Here is a 19,360-nt window from a genome sequence, read left to right as displayed (position 1 = left end):
GCTGATGAAAGACAGAAGGGATTGAAGGGGAAGTATATGGGCTATGGAGGTGTAAAAGCTAGAAAATTTGAAAATTATGTTGTTATTATACTGTATCACAGTAACATTTTTCACATTAGTTACTCTGGACTGCAATAGAGTTTGGAGACACCTGAATGGCTTTAAACTGATGTTCAGCAGGGCAGAGGTTCATCTGGTGCTTGCACAGCTGTGTCTTCAGGGGTACAGTTTCCAAAGCCAGCCAGCTGAAAGACAATATTCACTATCTCAGCACTGTGATGAAGCCTTCCCTATAATTTTTAAGCAGACCTATTTTAAAAGTACATTTAATGCCATCACACAATTCCTAAGATGTTTTCCATATTTCAGAAATAAATTGTTTCATATTTGAATATAATATATAGATATAATACATAATAATGTGTTTAGCTCTAGGTCACTGCAGTTTTTCATTGATTAGTAAATTTCCTGTGAAAATTCAAATTAAAAAATGAAGGCAACAATGTTAGACAATGTCCAGTGATGAATAAAAGTTTGTTTTTGATGTTAAAATATAACTAGATGCAAATGAATAATTTTTTTTGTAAATATCAGCAATTCTAAACCTTATTCTCTGATAAACCCAAATAACAATGCATATTTTAATGAGACAGTACATTTGCCTGGGTTTTTTTCTCTCCTCACAGCCATGAAGGAACAGATTCTGTAGCTGACCTGACAGATGTTATTGTGGTATTAAACAACTTCAGAAGCAAAATTATCAAAGTTCAAGTATGTATGCAGTGTTTCCTTATATGAAATGACTTATGCTTACGTGTCTCAGGCTATATTTAATTGAAATATGTGTACTGAAATATGTAATTCAGATTTTGTATAATTAAAGAGAAGGATGTGCAAATTAATGTAGTTAATTTGATCCAATCAGGTTATACTAATTGTGTGGGAGATTTGTTAAATAGCTGTTAAACATAGATAACATTTATCTCATCTAACTCGAGGTGCCCAAATGTGTAGTCTTGGTGACTTTCCATTTCTGCTTAGCAGGAGAGAGTCTAAAGGACTGCTCATCCCAGCTCATATATGGATTTAAACCAAGAGAATGACCTCTTGAGAAACCCATTTCTCTCCAGTGGCTGAGGAGAGATTTTACACAAAGTCCAGGTTCCAGACTGGAAGACAAAATTAGTTGTGTTAAATTTTACCCTAGGCAACCAAATTTGTGTCAATGAAATTACATTGCTTTCATTGGATGTATCAAAAACAGTTAATGAAGCACCACTTATATTGAGGAGAAAGATCCTCATAATGCTATATATTTTCCACAATTTTGTAAATATTTTTAAACACCAGAGATGAGTCTCTTCCCCAGTCCTGTGACTGAAAGTTTCCAGAACCCAGAGAAAATGTGTAAGACTCTGGAGCATGATGAGCCTGTCTTTAAACCACAGAGAATGGGTAAAAGGGTGCCTAATTTTCCTATTTTGTGCCAGAATAGGAATACTAATGTGTGAAAGGTGGTATGTATTAAGCTTATAAGTAGAGTATGTAAGCTCTGCCATTCAGTTGAATTCTAGAATCACTTCACTGATCCGTAGGATGGGGCTTCAGGAACATTGGCTAAAAAACCTCCTGATTTAGTGTCAACAGAAATCTGTGTTAGCTTGATAATATAAACATGTGAAATTAATATGATTAGAATCGAGTTTGTTCATACATTCAGGGTGTAAGAAGCTATTTGGTTTTCAAAAGCAGTTAGATTTCTTTTAATCAAGGAAATTGTGGCAGTAAATTAAATTAATCTTGAGTCTTTATAAGCATCTGAATAAGACAGCAGAAATTGTTTAAGTTGAATGAGAGAGCTTATGCTTCAGTGACAAATTTGTCACTTTCTCCTTCTGAAGAGCTTATGAGAATGACAATTCTCATTCAGGTAAGTTCCATTGTGAGGTGCTGGATCACAAACTCATGAGGGAGGAAAATGATATAAAAGTCACCACACTTGTAGTTATTGTTTGCATAAAGATGTACAGAGGGCTTGAAACATGCTGGCTGATTTATTAATCACCATACTTAGTGGCTCTAGCCAGTTAGTACACTGTAGTTAGGAATCATAATGCAAGTAGTAATTGCTATCAACTACCTTCCCAAGTTGCACAAAGGCATTTATTTTACTGACTAGGTACAGAAAAAGCCTGATAAAGTGAATGAAGAGCTTCTTTCAGATGGAACAACAGGAAAAAAAGAAAGCGTGGAATCAGTGGCAAGGTAATGCATAATTTGATTCTAATTCAACTGTTCCAGGATGTGTTTATTTTTATTTGTAGCAAGTAAATTTTCTTACTTGATAGTGATACAAATGTGTAAAAAGGCACTCCAAGGGATTTATCATGAAAATAAAAGGGGGAAAGACAAGCTGTAATGTCTTGTAAATCTCCTTTTTTATTCCCTTAATCCCTTTTTTGCATTTTCAGTTTCTCTTCATTTTCTCCTTTGGCTGTTTTGCTGTGGCAGGGAATCAATGTGAAAATCTCAGCTGGTTATGTGGTACTCACATATGTCAAACTGAACATCAAAAAGCAGGCCAATGCCACTTGTCTGCTTCTAGACATAATTTATGAAATCTCAAGAAGTGTTTTTACCTTTTACTTTAAAGTTTGAGTTCTATAAGTAATTGTAATAAGCGTCTGAAGCATTACATTTGGGGCTAATAACTTTGTAGTATTTCTAATTTGTTCTTTTGAGCAAGACTCAGAAACAGTTTTCTTCAGTTTTCAGTAGCTTGGGCAATGGTTGTCAGTCACAGACTGCTAAAGAAAATGAAAAAGCATAGCAGCTCCTCTTTATCTACTAATCTCTTGGCTCCAGTCAGTACTGTACACATACATCTCTTGGTAGATCAAGGACTGGCTTCTGTTCCAGCTTTAAAATCTCTCATGATAAGGCTTCTTGTTTACTGTTAATAATAGAATCTTAGAATGTTAAGGGTTGGGAGTGCCCTTAAAGATCATCTAGTCTCAACCCCCCTGCCATGGGTTTTGTACCCACTAGACAGCTTGTTCAGACAGTGCCCAGCATGGCCTTGAACACTGCCAGGGATGGGGCAGCCATAGCCTCCCAGGCCAACCTGTTCCAATGTCCAACCACCTTAACACTAAAGAGTTCCTCCCTACTATCTAACCTAAATTTCCCTTTTTTTTGGTTTGTACCCATATTGACTAGATTCAGAAACCCTCCCAGACTACTATGCTACAACTCTCAAAACTTTCTTCCACACTGGACCCACATTGCTGCACAAAGGTGCCTCCTTTGAAGAATGATGTTAGTTGAAGGAATTTTTCATTGACTTCAAGCTTCCCATTTCTAATTGGCTGCATCAAAGGATGTATGTGCAGAGATCAAAATCTTAACTCCCTCTAAGAAGGTTACAAGGCCAGAGATCTCTCAATCTTCCAGGCCTTGCCTTTTATCACAATGGCATTCATCATGCTCTGAGCTTGGCTGGGCCAAGGAAGCCCCCTCACCCAGTGAAGTTTGTTTGCTGTTACCAGTGACTCAAGGTTGTGGCTCAAGGGCATTATTTGAGGCTGACTGTCAACCTCTTGCCATCTAGGATCTTGTCAAATACCTTTCCTTTTTGTTATCCCAGAATGAAAATAATATCCAGCAGCACACTGTTCACTACAGGAACCCGCGTGTGCTGTGACATGGGAGATGTGCACACCACTTTGCCCAAGCCTTTTCATACTTGAGCTGCCCTTCTCCAACTGACTGTTTTTCCCACATGACCTTACAGGTCAGCCCAGCAGCTTTGGGAGATTTCTGCTTTCTGTAAACCTTTGCAGAATCAATATTTTCAAGATCCTTGCATCAAACCCCGATTTTCTTTTTTCACATGTGATGGCTGCTTTATAAAGAGCTTGACATTCTTTCAGTCCTGCTATCACTAAATGTAAGACATGGGACAAAAAGTCAGGAAGAAAGGAGACAGACTGCTTGGACCTGTGAACTGCAGTCTTGTTTAGCCTGTGAGAGTTCAGTGCTGTTGAGAGGTTGTCTGTCTTCTTTGAAGATGCTGTACCATGCACACAATGCCACTCCACTGATGTCTCTCTCTTTCACCATGCCTGAGTGAAAAGAACATGGGTTTCTCAAAAGATTATTCACACCACTTAAACACATTGCAGCCTCTCAGTTACTTCTGAGGATTCAGCTTTATATCAGTGGAGTGATCTGAATTCTTTTGAATACATTGGAGATCTCATTTGCTGTTAAAGATTATGAGATACCTATTTTTACACTTTCTAAAGGATACTTTTAAAAGGGATATAACCAGAAGAAAAAGTAATAGGAATGACTCATGCAATTTAAGTATATGAGGAATGACTCACTTCACAAAAAAGACTGTGGAGGTAAATTTCCAGCAGTATCAAATAACCATTTGATAACAGTAACCAATCTGGCTCTTCGGTTCTGAGATCTGTGAAGCAGTGCCTGAGGGAGATTGCAGCCACTATCCCCTGCCTCTCTGTGCTGGAAGGCACGTGATTCAAAACCAGCCCTGGTAGACTTTGGTATTCAAAACAAGTAAAGAATGCTGCGCAGCAGAAACAGAAACCTCTGTACAACATACCTCGAATACATAGGTTAGTTTATAGGGAGAGGAATCAGAATAATCTGAAGAAGAATTCCAAAAATTCATGTTCCAAAAAACACTGGGAAGTCCTGTCACCACAGACCTCTGAAAGTTATGGGAGTATTCTGGGGAAGGCTGTAACTCCTCAGCCTTGTCATTTGCTGTTGGAATGGTGCTGGGCTAGATATGTGATATGGCCTTGTGTGGCCATCATTTTCTTATGCTCAGTCTGTATTTTAGAGGATATATTCAGTCTAGCCACCTATGGGGGTGTGCAGATTTCCTTCACTTCTAGAAGATGCATTGGTTGTTCTGCTGTAGAGTGCATGTGGATGAACCTTTTCAGAAAAAATAACTGTTTCTGATTTTTAAAATTACCAGTTCTCAAGATATCCTGTCTGTGTGTATTTCTGATTTTTTTTTTCTTGTACTTTGATAAAACATGAAATTCTTGTCAAATTTGGGTTCTGTTTGAATGAAAATACTGGAGATAGCCAATTGTTTTCGTAGTGCCACTGTTTGTCCTGAGTGACTGGGTATGACATTTTGCTCCCAAAAGACTGTGGTATCATAGGCATGTGCAGTGGGAGTAGAGTGTAAGTGTATTTGTTTACTGCAGGATGTGTATTTCTTTTGTGTATATTCTTATTTTTGATTCTTTATGAGCTTAATGATAATATAGTAGGATTTATTTTCTGCTGAGTGTTTACTTTATATAATAATTTATAATAATTCTTAGATTTTCAGAAGAAATTTCAACAGATGAGAAGGAAAAGACAAGTGATATTCTTAACATTTTTTCTGTTGCTTCAGGCCATTTATATGAACGTTTTTTAAGGTAAGGAAAGGTAAAAGGGAAAACAAGAATTGCATAGCAATACTCTAAATTTTCTTAGTAAAAATAAGCAACCTAAAGAAATTGACTTTTTAAACATCTAAGTAATAAATTTTCAAAACGGAGAAAAGCTGTATATAGTGAGGACTAAATAAAATTTTAAGAACAAAGTGATTTAACATACAGGTGTTCAAAAATACCATTATTTTTTGAAGACAGAAAATGGCTTTCATGTGTGAAGTACAAACATAAAAGATGAAGTTCAGCCTCTCTTGATAAAGACACATCTGAAATTACTTCATTGGAGTTGATTCTGTTTGTGTTTAGTACAAACTGGATTTACTACATGCATGGCCTTACTTTCAACGAGCAGTGATTACTTTTAAGGAATTCTTACAGTGTTGCTTGATCTGTTCCCAACCATCTCTGTTACTTTTCTGATTTGAGCACTGGTTTAGTGATTTGATTGCTGAGTCATCTGAAGTTCGAGCATTGTGTTTCTTTTTCAGCCTGCAACCACTTTCATAAAAAGAAAGACACGTTTACTTTAAAGGAGAAATGTAATCTTAAAACATCCTACCTGCTGCTTTATCTTATTTTCTAGTTCATCATGTCTTCATTTTTAAGGCAGACTTGACCTCTTGTAAGGTTGTAAGGCAGTTGATATCTGTCTGGTTACACCAAACAAAGGCCACGATAATGAAAAATAATTGATCCCAAAACAGTGATTCCTACAGTTATTAAGGGTTTTCAGAAGAGGATCTGACTTGAACTTTGCTTTTTTTCTTTTTAGCAACCTAATTAAGCTCAACCACTATATTCTAAAATAAGTCATTTCAGTAGCCAAGTTAATATAAGATATTAACTATTATTCTAATTTTGTCAGGCACCTCTCTTAGAATAAAACATGTTAATAGATTCACTTTTGAAGTTGTTCCTTCTGCTATTGCTTAGCCAATCTGGATCAAATAAGGCCATCTCAAAGTGCCTTTGAACACATGCTGTTTAAAGCGTTTAATTAGAAGTAGTTAAAAAATTCTACTTAAATTGGGTTAAAGAAATTATATTTAGAGAGTTTTAGTACTTTCTAAGTGCAGTTGAAATTTAATGACCTGTGTGTATTTGTTTGTTTATTGTAGACTTATATTTCCACAGAATTATGATGCTTTCTGTCCTACGTCATACAAAAACACCAGTTAAATTTTGGTTTCTGAAAAACTATCTCTCCCCAACATTTAAGGTAGGAGAAAAGTCTTCCTCTTTTTTTTCTTTTAAATTTTAAGTTGTTTTTTTTTTTTAATTGCAGTTTAAGTCTAATTATATAATTCAAATTAAATTTTCACAGTGGAAAATAATCCCAGAATCTGTTAAATACTAGTGTTAGGTATAAGGTTCTTCTCTTCTGGAACATGAAGCCCAGTGATAAATTATAATAATTTATTCTCTTCTGATAGTCTCCAAGAGCTTGTATGAAATGCTATTTCTATTGGTGTAGCTGAGGATACTGTTAAAACTAAGGGAATATTTTTAAATAATAAATTATGTAGTCAGTAAGGCCAACATGGCTGCAGCTGCATTGGAGCATCCACTCCTTTTCCTTTTGTGTCCTTGTCTGTCTCATATATGTGCACCTGATGGTTTTTGTTTTTCTTTTTGTTCTTCTCCTAGGATGTAATTCCTCACATGGCCAAAAAGTATGGGTTCAAGTACGAGTTGGTCCAGTATAAGTGGCCCCGCTGGCTTTATCAACAGACAGAGAAACAAAGAATTATCTGGGGCTACAAAATTCTTTTCTTGGATGTTCTTTTCCCTTTGGCTGTGGATAAAATAATATTTGTTGATGCTGACCAGGTAAGAAAAAATAGTGGCACATAACTGTATGGGGAATTAATTTGGGTTTGAATTGATCCAGTTTCATTCTCTGTGGCCACTTTATTCAGGTGTTGGTCTCAAAAGACTGTTGCAGTTGTACAAACAGAACCAGTGGTGTTACAGAATGTAAATGCAAGAATTTCACTTGTCTTCAGTCATGTGGACATTCAGAGTTTCCCTACACTGAGTTGTCCTAAATTGTCTGTGTGGAGAGAAAGGCACCTGGAGAGATGTGTGTGATCTTAAAGGTGCATTTCACTGAAAGCATATCGGAGTGATTCCATCCTTTGGGTGATTGTGAGAGGAATTCTCCACTATGGCCAGTGTCTGTGATTTGGAGCATTTGAACAACTTCTAGATGGCTGAAATTCTTCAAGATTAATCCTATCTCTATTTTAAATTTGCATGCAGGAATGAACATTGTGTAATGTACTGAAAGGCAAAGTGCTGTCTCAGATATCTGAGTTGAGACACTTGATTGAAGAGTTTATCACAAGGTTATTAAAAACCTTGAGACAAATTCTGATGTATTTTGGTCCTTTTCCAAAGCTTGAGAACAAATTAAATTTAGGTGTAGCAATGCAGACTGCAACTCTCTGCAATTTCATCTGAATGCACCATCTGGGAACACTGGTTGTCTGTCCTAACTACTGTAAGGACTTCTCAGTAATTTGGTAAATATCTCCTAGTGGAATAGTTTATCTACACCCCACTGTTGTAGTGTCTGAGGGTTTTTTTTTAATTAAAATTAAACATTTGTGAAGCCTGCTGCAATACCTACCCTCATAGAAACAGTACTAAATTATAAAAATAAACATATTCTTGTTTAGATTGTGAGAAGTGACCTGAAAGAACTCAGAGACCTAGACCTAAATGGAGCTCCCTATGGATACACTCCTTTCTGTGACAGCCGCAGAGAAATGGATGGGTACCGCTTCTGGAAATCAGGATACTGGGCTTCACATCTTGGGAAAAGGAAATATCATATTAGGTAGGACAAGCCCTTCCACACTTCTTGTGCAGTCTGTGAATTTGATTAAAATCTGGGTGTTGGTGTTGATCACTGAGGCAGTCAAAAGCCATTCTCAGTAAGAGATGAATGAGGCAGGAATTCTGATGACATACTGATTTCACCATTTCATGGTAGTTTCAGCCACTTAATAAAGAAAAATATCCCTTCAGGATGGGAACATGTTTTAATTTCTTGTTACTTTTATTACAGTTATAAAAAAAAAAGGTGAAACCCTTTTCAGAAATCTTATTTTGTTTCTTTAAAATCGTTTTAGTGCCTTGTATGTTGTGGACCTGAAGAAGTTCAGGAAGATTGCAGCTGGAGACAGGCTTCGGGGCCAGTACCAGGCTCTTAGTCAGGATCCAAATAGTCTGTCAAATCTAGATCAGGTATATATGCCTTTGAGCATTTCTGGGTAAATTTTCTTTATCTTTCTCAGTATGTATGGAATATCTTGTAACATTTATGCTGAGATTCATAATTCCAAAACTATTTGCCATTTACTCCTGTTTTAGCCCATTTTCAGGAGTGCATATGAGCACAATTCAGAAAACTGAACACTGATGATTATTTTTAATTTTAAAAATGAGGAAAAACCCCCAACTTACAGGACTTTTCACCTTTCTTTGTAGTTGTTCTGTGTTTTTCTGATAATGACCCTATATTCTGATAATGGTAATTATATTCTTGTTTAGCAAGAGCTTGTTGCTTTTTTTTTCCCCATTAACATAAAGTAAATTTTCTTTTATAAGTTAATTGCAAGTGCAGTCTGGTGGTTGCTGTACATGGTCACCTTGAGGTGGCTGGAGTTGGTCTCACTTTGGGTGAACCTCAGAAGGCTTCGTAAGTGAGATTGTCCCTGCTTTTGGTATTTTCCTTGTGGAGTTACTGAAGCACAGAAGATTTTTACCTGCCTCTAGATCCCACACTAGCAGAGCCCACATCACTCAGTGCTTTTCCACACCCCTCCTCTGCAAGCAAGTTTCTCTCACTTACATAAGGACATTATTGCCACTTGCATTTTTTTTTTCCAGAAATAAAAGTCAAAATTGAAAATAGCAGTTCTTATGATACTGGACAAAGAAAAGTGGAAATACAGCCACACTAAAAACTCAGACTAGACTGGACACCTGGAGCTGGAGCAGCCTTTAGCCATATGTTAAGAGCAAAAGGCTGATATAACAGTCAGAGCCCTGTGTGATAGAGCTGTGTGTTCATGTACAAGGTGTCTTTCCGAAAGATCTTTTGAAATTCCGAGATTACAGGGTTTCCACCATAATGCTGGGTTTCAGAAAATTGGTTTTATCTAATGTTCTCAAAATATTAAAACTTCTAATTTTAAGATTCTTATATTTCTAATTACAGCTTTAATACATGATAGCATATATCTTGTATAAGCCTGTTGGATTGAATCAAAAGCCACTTAAGGACCAGATGTTAAGGCAGCTAAACCTTGACAGAATGGAATTAAAAGTACTTTAGAAAGTGAATATTTCAAAGTAGTATTTTCATATTAATCTGGTTTGACTGTATTGGTAGGAACCACTTGCTGTCTTCATTGCTACTTCTTACACAAAATACAGCAATACTCCTGGAAATACAAACCACGGTGCAATGTATTTGAGACCTGGAGAGCTTTCATCTACTAATAAGGATGCATTATAACTCTTTTATTACTATTTTCATTTTAAATACTTGTCTGGAGTGCTCACTGCCCTTCTCAAAGAAGCAGCAATCTCAGCTCTCTGCTGATTTGCCAGCAGTGCCTTCTTCATGGGTGGTAGTTAAGGTTCTTAAACCACATAAGAGAAGTAGATGGGAAGGGAAATGGTGATTTTAAATGCCAAGGAGAATAAGTATAGAACTCCTAGGGAGAAAAAAATTACACATCATAAAAGCTAGACTTCCAGTACAATAATTTTGTTCAGAGGGTTTTTTGTATTCATTCTTTTTTTTGTTTACTTTCAATCCTGAAACTAACAGCTGACTTTCTGCTTTTTACTGCAAGTAAGAATTTTTAAATTCAGGGTTTCTAAAAGTACTGTAGTAACTCAGAAATTGATTTCATTTAGAAAGTCAAAGAGGCTCAACAGAAAACTAGTCTTTCTTCTTTTGTAATTCAAATGGTGATACACCATTTCAAATGGTGATGAAATATCTTCCAAAAATTACAAGTTTTAAAAAAAATACATTCAATTAATGTTGAATGTCTTGGCTCTCTATGTTCATATATTTCATACAATTTTTCAGCACAAATGCCTATATTTGAATTAAATTGTACATCTTTCATAATACAGCAATATGTGCTATTTTATTCTGTCACGTTTAGCAATGTGAATTGGCAAAATAAGGTGTGACTAATACTTGAGTACTGACATTTATTCTGAAATATAATGTGAGGGTTGCACACGTGAGGGAGCTTACGAATGGATGCACCAGTTATTGCCCCTGCTCTTTGTAACTCTGGCCAGAGTAGGTGCAGCAAGCCACTGCCTGAGTTGTTCCTCATTTATTAATGCTCTTCCCTGCATTCAGCCACATCTTGGGTCAGAGTTTTCATGATGAGACTACCTGACAATTAATAAAGGTAAAAAAAAACCTCAGTAGTGAAGTAAGGAACATAGCCAGAATAGCAATTTAAAGCTTTTCCTTCTCAAGCTCGTTTCTGGAATCCATTTTCCTAGAAGTCATCTCTATTTAGAGTAGTGGCATAATCCTGTATTATGTTTTGAGTCAGTTTTTTTTTTTTTCAAATTTAAGGAATGGAAAGCTGGTTTGAATTTTGCTTTTTAAAGTATTTATGGTATGGCAGGCAGTATCTGAACCAGGGTTCAGACACAAGTATTGCCTATGTCAAGCTAAGGGAGGACAGATGTAGGGACCAGAAAAAATTGCTTGACAAACGAGAAGTAGAATTGGCCATCAAAATGATCATGACTTAGGATTGAATCTACTTGGAAAAGAACTAGGTGAGCCTTTAGAAGGAAATGTAAAAACAATTTGCAGAAATGGTTATAGCAAAAATATTTTCCAAGAGCAGGTTGATAATCAGTTACATTACATTCAATGCTAATATATGATTTTATGAAATTTGTACAGGATCTTCCCAATAATATGATTCATCAAGTAGCCATTAAGTCTCTCCCTCAGGAGTGGCTTTGGTGTGAAACCTGGTGTGATGATAAATCCAAGAAAAAGGCTAAAACAATAGACCTGGTGAGTTGACCCCAACTTTAAAATGAGTTGTACAGATGAACAGCTTTGCTGTGATTGTGATTTCTGGGGCTTTTCAGGTTAAGTGTGTGTCATGTCATGAAGGTTGCCTTGCTGGAAGGCACTGCAACATTCCATCCCTTCCCTTGAAACATTTTCTTCTCTGAGACTTCTCTCACTTGCTCTGTACCAAATCTGCTTACATTAAAGCTGAAAACTCTACCAAAAAATTAAATGTTGTCTCTTAACCAGATGGGATTGAGGCTTTTCATGCCCATACATGTATTTTCCTTAAAATTTTTCCATAGTCAGCCAAGTTACTGGAACTGTGAGGAAGTGCTGTTATCTGTCTAGGCAATATGGGCTGCTGTCATTCTCCCCACATAGAAGGTTCCTCCAGAACCTTAACATTATCATGGTTTTCTTGGTCTGTTTCATTGCTATAAAAACAGGAGATAAAGCAAAGTTTTAAAAGCTCAGGACTATGTTTAGGAAGAAGAAAGTTTCTTTCTATGGGAATAGAAAGAGAGAAAAAAATCTCTTTCCTGTCATTATTATCCCCATCCCATTTTCCCCCATTTAGATTTCTTGACAACACACACACACTATTTGTGATGCTTTAGATGTAATTCGAAAGAAAAACAGACAGTTGGAACTTGGTGTTATTTTTTCAGTATGTAAATAATTTTGTTTTCTTTGTGTCTTTACAGTTATTAGAGTGAGTTTGTTAGTGCTCTAAAGACAGGTGCTCTCTGTTCAAAACACACATCAGGTTCAGCTTCAATGTGGCAATGTCTATCTTGCATCTCCCTGGGCAACTTTGTCTAACTATTAAAAGTCTTGTGCCAGCCATGTCTGTGCTCTACTTACAGTCAGCAAAAAGAAAAGTATTTACAATTCTTTTGAGCTAAATTCTCTGAAAAGGTGTTCTTTTCACATTTGCTTTGTTTACATCTAATATGTTTTAAATTTTCAGTGCAACAACCCCCAAACCAAAGAACCAAAACTAAAGGCTGCTGCCCGGATAGTTCCTGAATGGGCTGATTATGACTCTGAGATCCGGAACTTAATACAGCAGATTGGAAGAGAGAAGAAAAATCTAACATCATTATTTCAAAAAGGTAATTTACATGCATATTCAGCTGTTAACTTTTAAATTTAAATACTAGTCTAGTTGAAATTGAGATTGGGGTCAGTAGGCAAAAATCTTGTATTTCTGTAATTTCCCTTGTTCTTGGAGAAATGGTGTGGGGTTTGATAGCTGCGTGATGCTTCTTTACACAGGAGTTATGCTGACAGGACAAAACCTCTTGTTTCATGCCAGAATCTAAGAGAAAGCTCAGTGGTGTCCTTTTCCTGGACCTCAAACACAACCAACAGTCACATGTAATTCTAGCCACAAATATTAGACTTCACTTGGATAATCTAAAGCTCATGTCTATTAAGCAGTAGGGAATTAAGTATTAATTTGTCTCTGCATCTCTCACTCCATGCTTACCTACCCAGGCCTTTTTGCACTTGACTCAATTCTATTTTAGTTAGTTTGGGGGGGGGGGGGGGGGTTGTTTTTTTTGTTTGTTTGGGGTTTTGTTTTTTTTTTTTTAAGTAAAATTGTTCTAAACTGAATTATTTAAATAGCATGAAAAAAAACAGATAAAACAAAACCTAAAACCAAACATACAGAACGCCCAGTAAGACTTGACTTCTTGGACTAATGTGAAACAAAATGAAAATATGATCTCAGCTCTCAGGTTGAAGAAAAATAAATATTTAAATATTGAAAAATCTTGAGTGGAGGAACAAATTCACTTTTCCTTATAAAGAATTCTTAGTGGGTTTTATTCTTCGTGAAAGCTGCTGGTCAGCTTGTAGCAAGGCACCAAAAATGAAGTTCATGTTGCTGAACTGACTGATTAGCAGGAAATGAAAAGTAAAGGGCTTTCCCCACATCCTATAAACCCAGGCACTGTCTTTATGTAACTCTTCTGTATCTTTTTTTCCCCTTTGGTTACAGGTCTTAAGCACGATGAACTTTAGCACAGCCCGTGACCAGCAATGGTGACAGCTCGAGAGTCTTCTGGAAAGGACTGATTGGAATTTACAGCTGTTACATTTGGCAGTATTTGCAACATTCTTTAATGTGAAGTCAAACATTTTATAACTTAAAGTGTTATTTAAAACATTTCAAATGCAATACAAAAATGAGAAATCCACAGGTACTTGGGGGTTTGGTGTTTTTTAACTGGTATGGAACAGCTTTCCCAGTGGCTTTGCTTTTCTTTTCCTTAAGTATAATTTGCCCAGAGGACTTTGGCATATGAAGAAAGATGTGTTCAGCATTGTCAGTCTAGAAGAGGACATACATTAAATATGTAATTGAAAACTGTTTTGTGCATATTTCATGCATTAGGCTACTGTATTTAAATATCAAAAATTTTAATTATATGCCCATAAGTTTTGTCCCTCAAGAAATGCTGTGGTCACAAGAAAGAATTTAATAAAAAATGTCTAATTTAGACCACACAAAGATACCTCCCAATGAAAGCTAAATCAAGGAATGACACTCTTCAGTTATTGTGCAGTATTGCTGCACTCTTACAGATTTTAAAAGCTAATTTTTGATTCTTAGGCTCCTTTTGGCCACCTAAATATAGTGTGTGATAAAATTCCATTATGGTTTTGGTTGAGGTGATTTTCCAACAAGCATACATTTCATCAGAATGTTAGTACCTGAAAGCAGCTTCTACTCACTTTTGATTATCATCATCCTGTTTATAACTGAAAATAAAATAATAAAATACATGAGTATTTTTTGACTACCAGTGGTGTCTCCTGTAATTTTCTAAAAAAACGTTGCTTTAATGGGATACTTACATTTTGATCTCACAAAAATTGCAGGGAAAAGTTCTTGCAATACACATACTTGAAAATGGGGAATTTGTGTCTTAAAGTGAAATCTAGTGCCTTAAATACAGACCCTGTTTTTCAGGCTGTGCTGGTTTCAAAATAAGATGGGATGAGACCACACATAGTCTTCCAGTTTAAATGCTTGAAATTAGAGAAGACCAGGTAATTTGCACTAAGTGGGTGAATCTGCAAGGATTGCACACTATTTCCATAGCATAAATAATTGAATAAACAATAAGAGAAATGAAGCAGATTTTGTATCCACTGTCATTGTCCTCAGCTGTTGGTTATTTACAACTTCTTACTGTGACTATTTAAAATCACGTCACTGATATTTTTCAAGCCATATTAATAAGGAATGTGAGATGTGCAGATTTTTTTACAGCTCTTTACATGTTCTGTGGTTTTACCTTTATGTATTTTGAACAGTTTTAACATGTCACATACAGAATTTTAAATGTGTTTTGAGGGATTTCCTTTGTATGAAGTACCAGTGGAGTATTTTCTCTGTAACCCAATAGCAAAAATCAGTAAAGCTTAATGTCGGTTCTCTTTATGTCTGTCCCATTTCAGTGCAGGAGATGTTTTGTTATTCTTGTTCACTTAATTACATCATGCTGCAAGTCAAACGTATTTGAACATAAAGTTTAAGTTTGTATTTTTGTACTATAGAGATAGATTTGTAATTGACTTAGGAGATGCCTATGCACCATTACTATTAATTCCATGCATAAAAAGGAAGTAACTGGTTTTCTGTAGCAGAGGACAAAAACCCCCAAACCATTATTCAACTGTTTGATGCATTATTTTATTTTCAAAATATTTTTTGACCTTACACTTCCATTCTGCTGCCTGACTCTGCAACAGCTTTTCACATGGATCTGCCTTGGTATTCCAAGCTTGAAGCATGTATTGGAACACTTGCTTTAGGATAGAAGTTGGAGGTTCTTTAAGAAACCTGCGTTCTCCTTAATTATGATTATCTGTGTGAGAATGTTATGCAGTGTAAAAAGTGGGTAATTAATGCACTGATTTCATGTTCATTTTCTCTGTAGCATCCTGTTCTTTTTAAATTTGGGTTATCTCTACTGGCTTTAAAAAAAGAAATAGTTATCTAAATACTATTTCCTTGAGATTGCTTAAATGATTAGAATATAATTTTATAAATGTAATTTGCTGAAGATATTTTTAAGATGTAAAAGGTTTCATGCAATTTTTTAGTTTTTTACATATTTGTACAAAATGCCCTAGTCTTTCTTTTTTTTTTCCTGCATATACTACTTTCAAAGAAAGCTTTTTTTGAGATCTACAATGGTTTATAAAATAAGAAAGGTTTCACAAATATATTTACTACTTTTTAAAGATCTCCTTAAGGCAGCACTTTGAGTTATTAGCATGTCATTATATTTTTAATATTAAATTCATGGATTGTGTATGTTGTACAAAACATTAAAAGGTACCACTATTGGATTATTTTCTATTCTCCCTTTTTGTATTACACAATAACCATTCCCTACTTGGTTAATAGATTTAAAGAAAAAAAAATGGCAGCAAGTCCTCAGCTGTCTTTCATCTATAGAAAGTGTTTTTGCAGGGAAGTAACAGCAATGTTCAAAACAAGGCATCTGCTGTGAGGTGAGGTGTAGAGAGGCAGAAAAAGCTTATTTTTTATTTCCAGTCTGTGTGCTCTGCCCTTCTGTGAAAGGGAAGAAAACAGAGTCTGGTTTAGAATGCTGCCAAAACATGGTGCAACTCAGTAAATAAGCAAGAAAATATTTGAACTATTCAAATGAAGGGTTTTTACAATTTATATGACATAAAAAAGACACTCTCTTGCTCTTCTTGAGGTCCATTGGTAAGTTTTAACAGAAAATGAACAAACCAGGCATTAGTGAAGTATTGTTGATGAGCCAGAGCTTAGTATTACAACTACTTCTCAGTAAAGTTCCTTTTAACCCATTCCCTGAATCAAGTACTTGCCTCCAATCTGAGACTGCATGGAATCACAGGATACCAGGTTGAAAAGGACCTCGAGGACCACCTCGTCCAGACAAGATGACCCAGTACCCAGTCAGGCAAATCTTAAGTGTCCAGCATTTCCTGTCCTGGGGATATTCCAAGGCCTGGTTGTTCTCACTGTGTAATCAGCACTCATAAGGGCTTCTACAGTTGCTGTAGTTGACTTCTGTACAGAGGTTCTCTTCCACACAGAGCGTGGCTGCTTCCTCCTCTCATCCCCTGCCTGCAGAAGTGCCCTGTGTATTTCTGCACAGCTCCAGCTTCAAACCTGAAGAGCAGGGCAAGGAAACAAGGGAAGACAAATATACAGCAGTGCTTTCTTCTCATCATAAATATCTTTATTGTGAAAAATACCGTAAAATAATTCCCACAATTCTAGAAAAAACAGTTCTTGCTTTGTTGATTTATGATTCCATATAAAGACATTTTATAATTTGAAACATTTGATAAGTCTCTGACTAGCTTTACTTAGCCTTCTTAAAACATGAAACTGCTACTTAGTGATTTGCTGAGGGGGGAAAAAAAATTATTCTCCCATTAATTTTGTTACGGCTTTATGGATAAAAGTGTGTATTACAGAGCAAACACTACCTTACAATAAGGCACTTTTAAATACAACTAACCTGCTATGCTATCCTGGCTAGTTTCCAGCAAAGCTCCTATAAATCACAGCCCTAAACAGAAGAATAATTCTTGTTCCGAACACTGGTCTGAAAACTGAAATGATAACAAGCATTAAGGTTTTGGTTTTTTAAAAAAAGTTTCAGCTAACACATTTTCTGCATATGTCACAAGTTTGAGCTCTTCAGTTGCTAATTTACTCTGAATCTCTTAATACTGATCGATTATTGTATCAGTTTTACCAAGTAAAATATGCTCCCCCTACCTTCATTTTAAAATAAGCTGGAAACGAGTTTATTAAAACCAAAGGAACTTCACAGAGAAAGTTTGCATCTGCAACAGGCCAATGATGGGAACGATGCTTCATGCACATCTCAGGGTTGACAAACTACCGAGACATTTACTTCAATGTTCAGTTACTGAACATTATTGCACTACAGACACCCACGAATAAATAAAAAGGCGACTTCATCTTCCTTGTGTGTCGCCTGCATCATTAACACTCAGCGTGGCACCAGCGCTTCATTCTCCAGTCACATCAGGAAACGCAGCGCCGGAGCTGGAGAACCTTGCAACATAAATGGTTTCTTTTTAACACAACTTTGTCTTTCTGTGTTTCCAGAATACCTCAACGCCCTTCAGAACAGCACCAGGGTGGTAACACTTCTTGTAAACAGCAGCTGCTCAATACTAGAGGAAAGCCTTGTTCTCCACTGTCACTTTTTGCTATTGTTTCCAAGAACCTGTCTTCCAACAGAAGAAATCTATGAACAGCAATCACGCATTAATCATCTTCCTTCTTCTACTGACTACATTCAAGCCTTTTTGTTCTTAAAATGTCATTTTCCCGTTCTCATTCATTCATTTTCAAAATGCACGTGGTCCTTTTTTGTTCCTGAATGCTCTCAGCCTACAGCAGCACTGTCCTGCTGCTTCCGAGGAACAAACCCACACTGCTCCATCAGTGCCTTGTATGAAGGATTTACTCATGAGGGAATGTCTTATTCCTTCTCTAGACAAAAAAAAAAATTAAACCTCAGGAAACAATTCTCTCGAGCTTTTAAAGCTGACTCCTTTGAAAGGACTAATTCCCAGCAGTCCCCTGGCACACAAGCACAGCTGTCTGTAGTCTTTACTGTGACTTCCCACAGCCCAGCCACTCCTGCATGTATAAAATCGGGCACACTGTTCACATTGCTCATTCAATACTCGTTTAAAAGCAGCCCCTGCTGTAGCGAACAAGGCAATACAAAAGTGCTCCAATGGCTCACACACAGCCCCAGGGCTAGTGTAGCTGGGTTAAGCTCACCCCTCAAGGCACAGGGCTGACAAGAGCTGCAGGAGGACATGGGACAGCTGCCTCCCACAGCTACCTGCCCAATTTTAGGCACTGCCAGCAAGCAGCAAGTGCACATAGGCCAAGCCCACAGGGCAGCAGGTTCCTCACTGTGCAGTCAGTTCCTGTGTCTGAGCCCCAGCCCTTGAGAGCCATGCCAGCCTTGAGCACTCTGAACAGCCCTGAGCATCTCCAACACTTCAAGCAAAACCATTTCCAACAGGTTACAAGCACAAGTTGTACTTGTAGAAAATCATTCAACTTAGTGAACATCCAACACTGGAGTTTAACAGGCTGCTGTGGTGGTTTTGTACCATAAACCATTAGAAATCACCACACAAGCTCCTCAGTTTGAAGATAAATTATGAAGACTGATGTTTAAATTGCTGTTGAAAAACATTTTATAAAACCACATGACCTCACAATAATTTGGTGAAGTACTTGAGGCAGGAGCCAAGGGTTCTGCCTCAACAGCCACTTTATCTGCAGTAAGAAATCCGCCCCCCTTCAGACTGAAGGCCTTATTTGCTAATTTCATTTGTTTTACTGAGACAGCTTAGGTTTTCAAGTGTCAGGAGTTGAAGCAAGAGAAGATTCCTATCAACTGATTATTGTTTTCCAGTTAAAATCCAATCAGGAGAACACTGATGAACTGTAATTCTTGCATTCCAAGAAAACAGCTGCTGATGAAACTCAGTAATTACGTCAGTAATTATGACAGATGCAGTTACAGAAGGAGCAGACTCCTCACTCCTACCAGCTGCAGCCCTGGTAAGACCACACAGTGCATTCACACAACTCCACCAACTACACCAAACCCATTTTAAGTACGTGCATATAGAAAAAAAATTAAAAACAGACTCTTGGCTAGTGGGAAGTAAGTCCCTCTTTTTGCATACAGCTGTCTCTGCA

The 19,360-nt window shown here is 36.8% G+C and overlaps 1 protein-coding gene across 3 annotated transcripts in view; it reads left to right on the top strand.

The window, feature by feature from the left end:
- The window catches only part of UGGT2 (UDP-glucose glycoprotein glucosyltransferase 2), a 79,914-nt gene extending 60,981 nt beyond the window's left edge, over positions 1-18,933 (top strand). For 2 of the 3 annotated variants that reach the window (XM_014881348.2, XM_088159825.1), the window contains exons 30-39: positions 687-771; positions 2,180-2,265; positions 5,373-5,471; positions 6,624-6,708; positions 7,137-7,319; positions 8,171-8,331; positions 8,627-8,741; positions 11,452-11,568; positions 12,542-12,686; positions 13,580-18,933. In XM_014881348.2, the coding sequence (XP_014736834.2) occupies positions 687-771; positions 2,180-2,265; positions 5,373-5,471; positions 6,624-6,708; positions 7,137-7,319; positions 8,171-8,331; positions 8,627-8,741; positions 11,452-11,568; positions 12,542-12,686; positions 13,580-13,602 (1,099 nt within the window). In that variant the 3' untranslated portion in view covers positions 13,603-18,933. Of the gene's footprint in view, positions 1-686; positions 772-2,179; positions 2,266-5,372; positions 5,472-6,607; positions 6,709-7,136; positions 7,320-8,170; positions 8,332-8,626; positions 8,742-11,451; positions 11,569-12,541; positions 12,687-13,579 lie in introns of all 3 variants that reach the window. The other variant, XR_015801563.1, reaches the window with a different exon arrangement.
- Positions 18,934-19,360: the final 427 nt, after the last annotated feature.

The sequence above is a fragment of the Sturnus vulgaris genome, chromosome 2 (assembly GCF_052056855.1).
Source record: "Sturnus vulgaris isolate bStuVul1 chromosome 2, bStuVul1.hap1, whole genome shotgun sequence".
NCBI lineage: Eukaryota > Metazoa > Chordata > Aves > Passeriformes > Sturnidae > Sturnus > Sturnus vulgaris.
The sequence above is the reverse complement of the archived record's forward strand: the minus strand, read 5'-3'. Positions and strand labels throughout refer to the sequence as shown.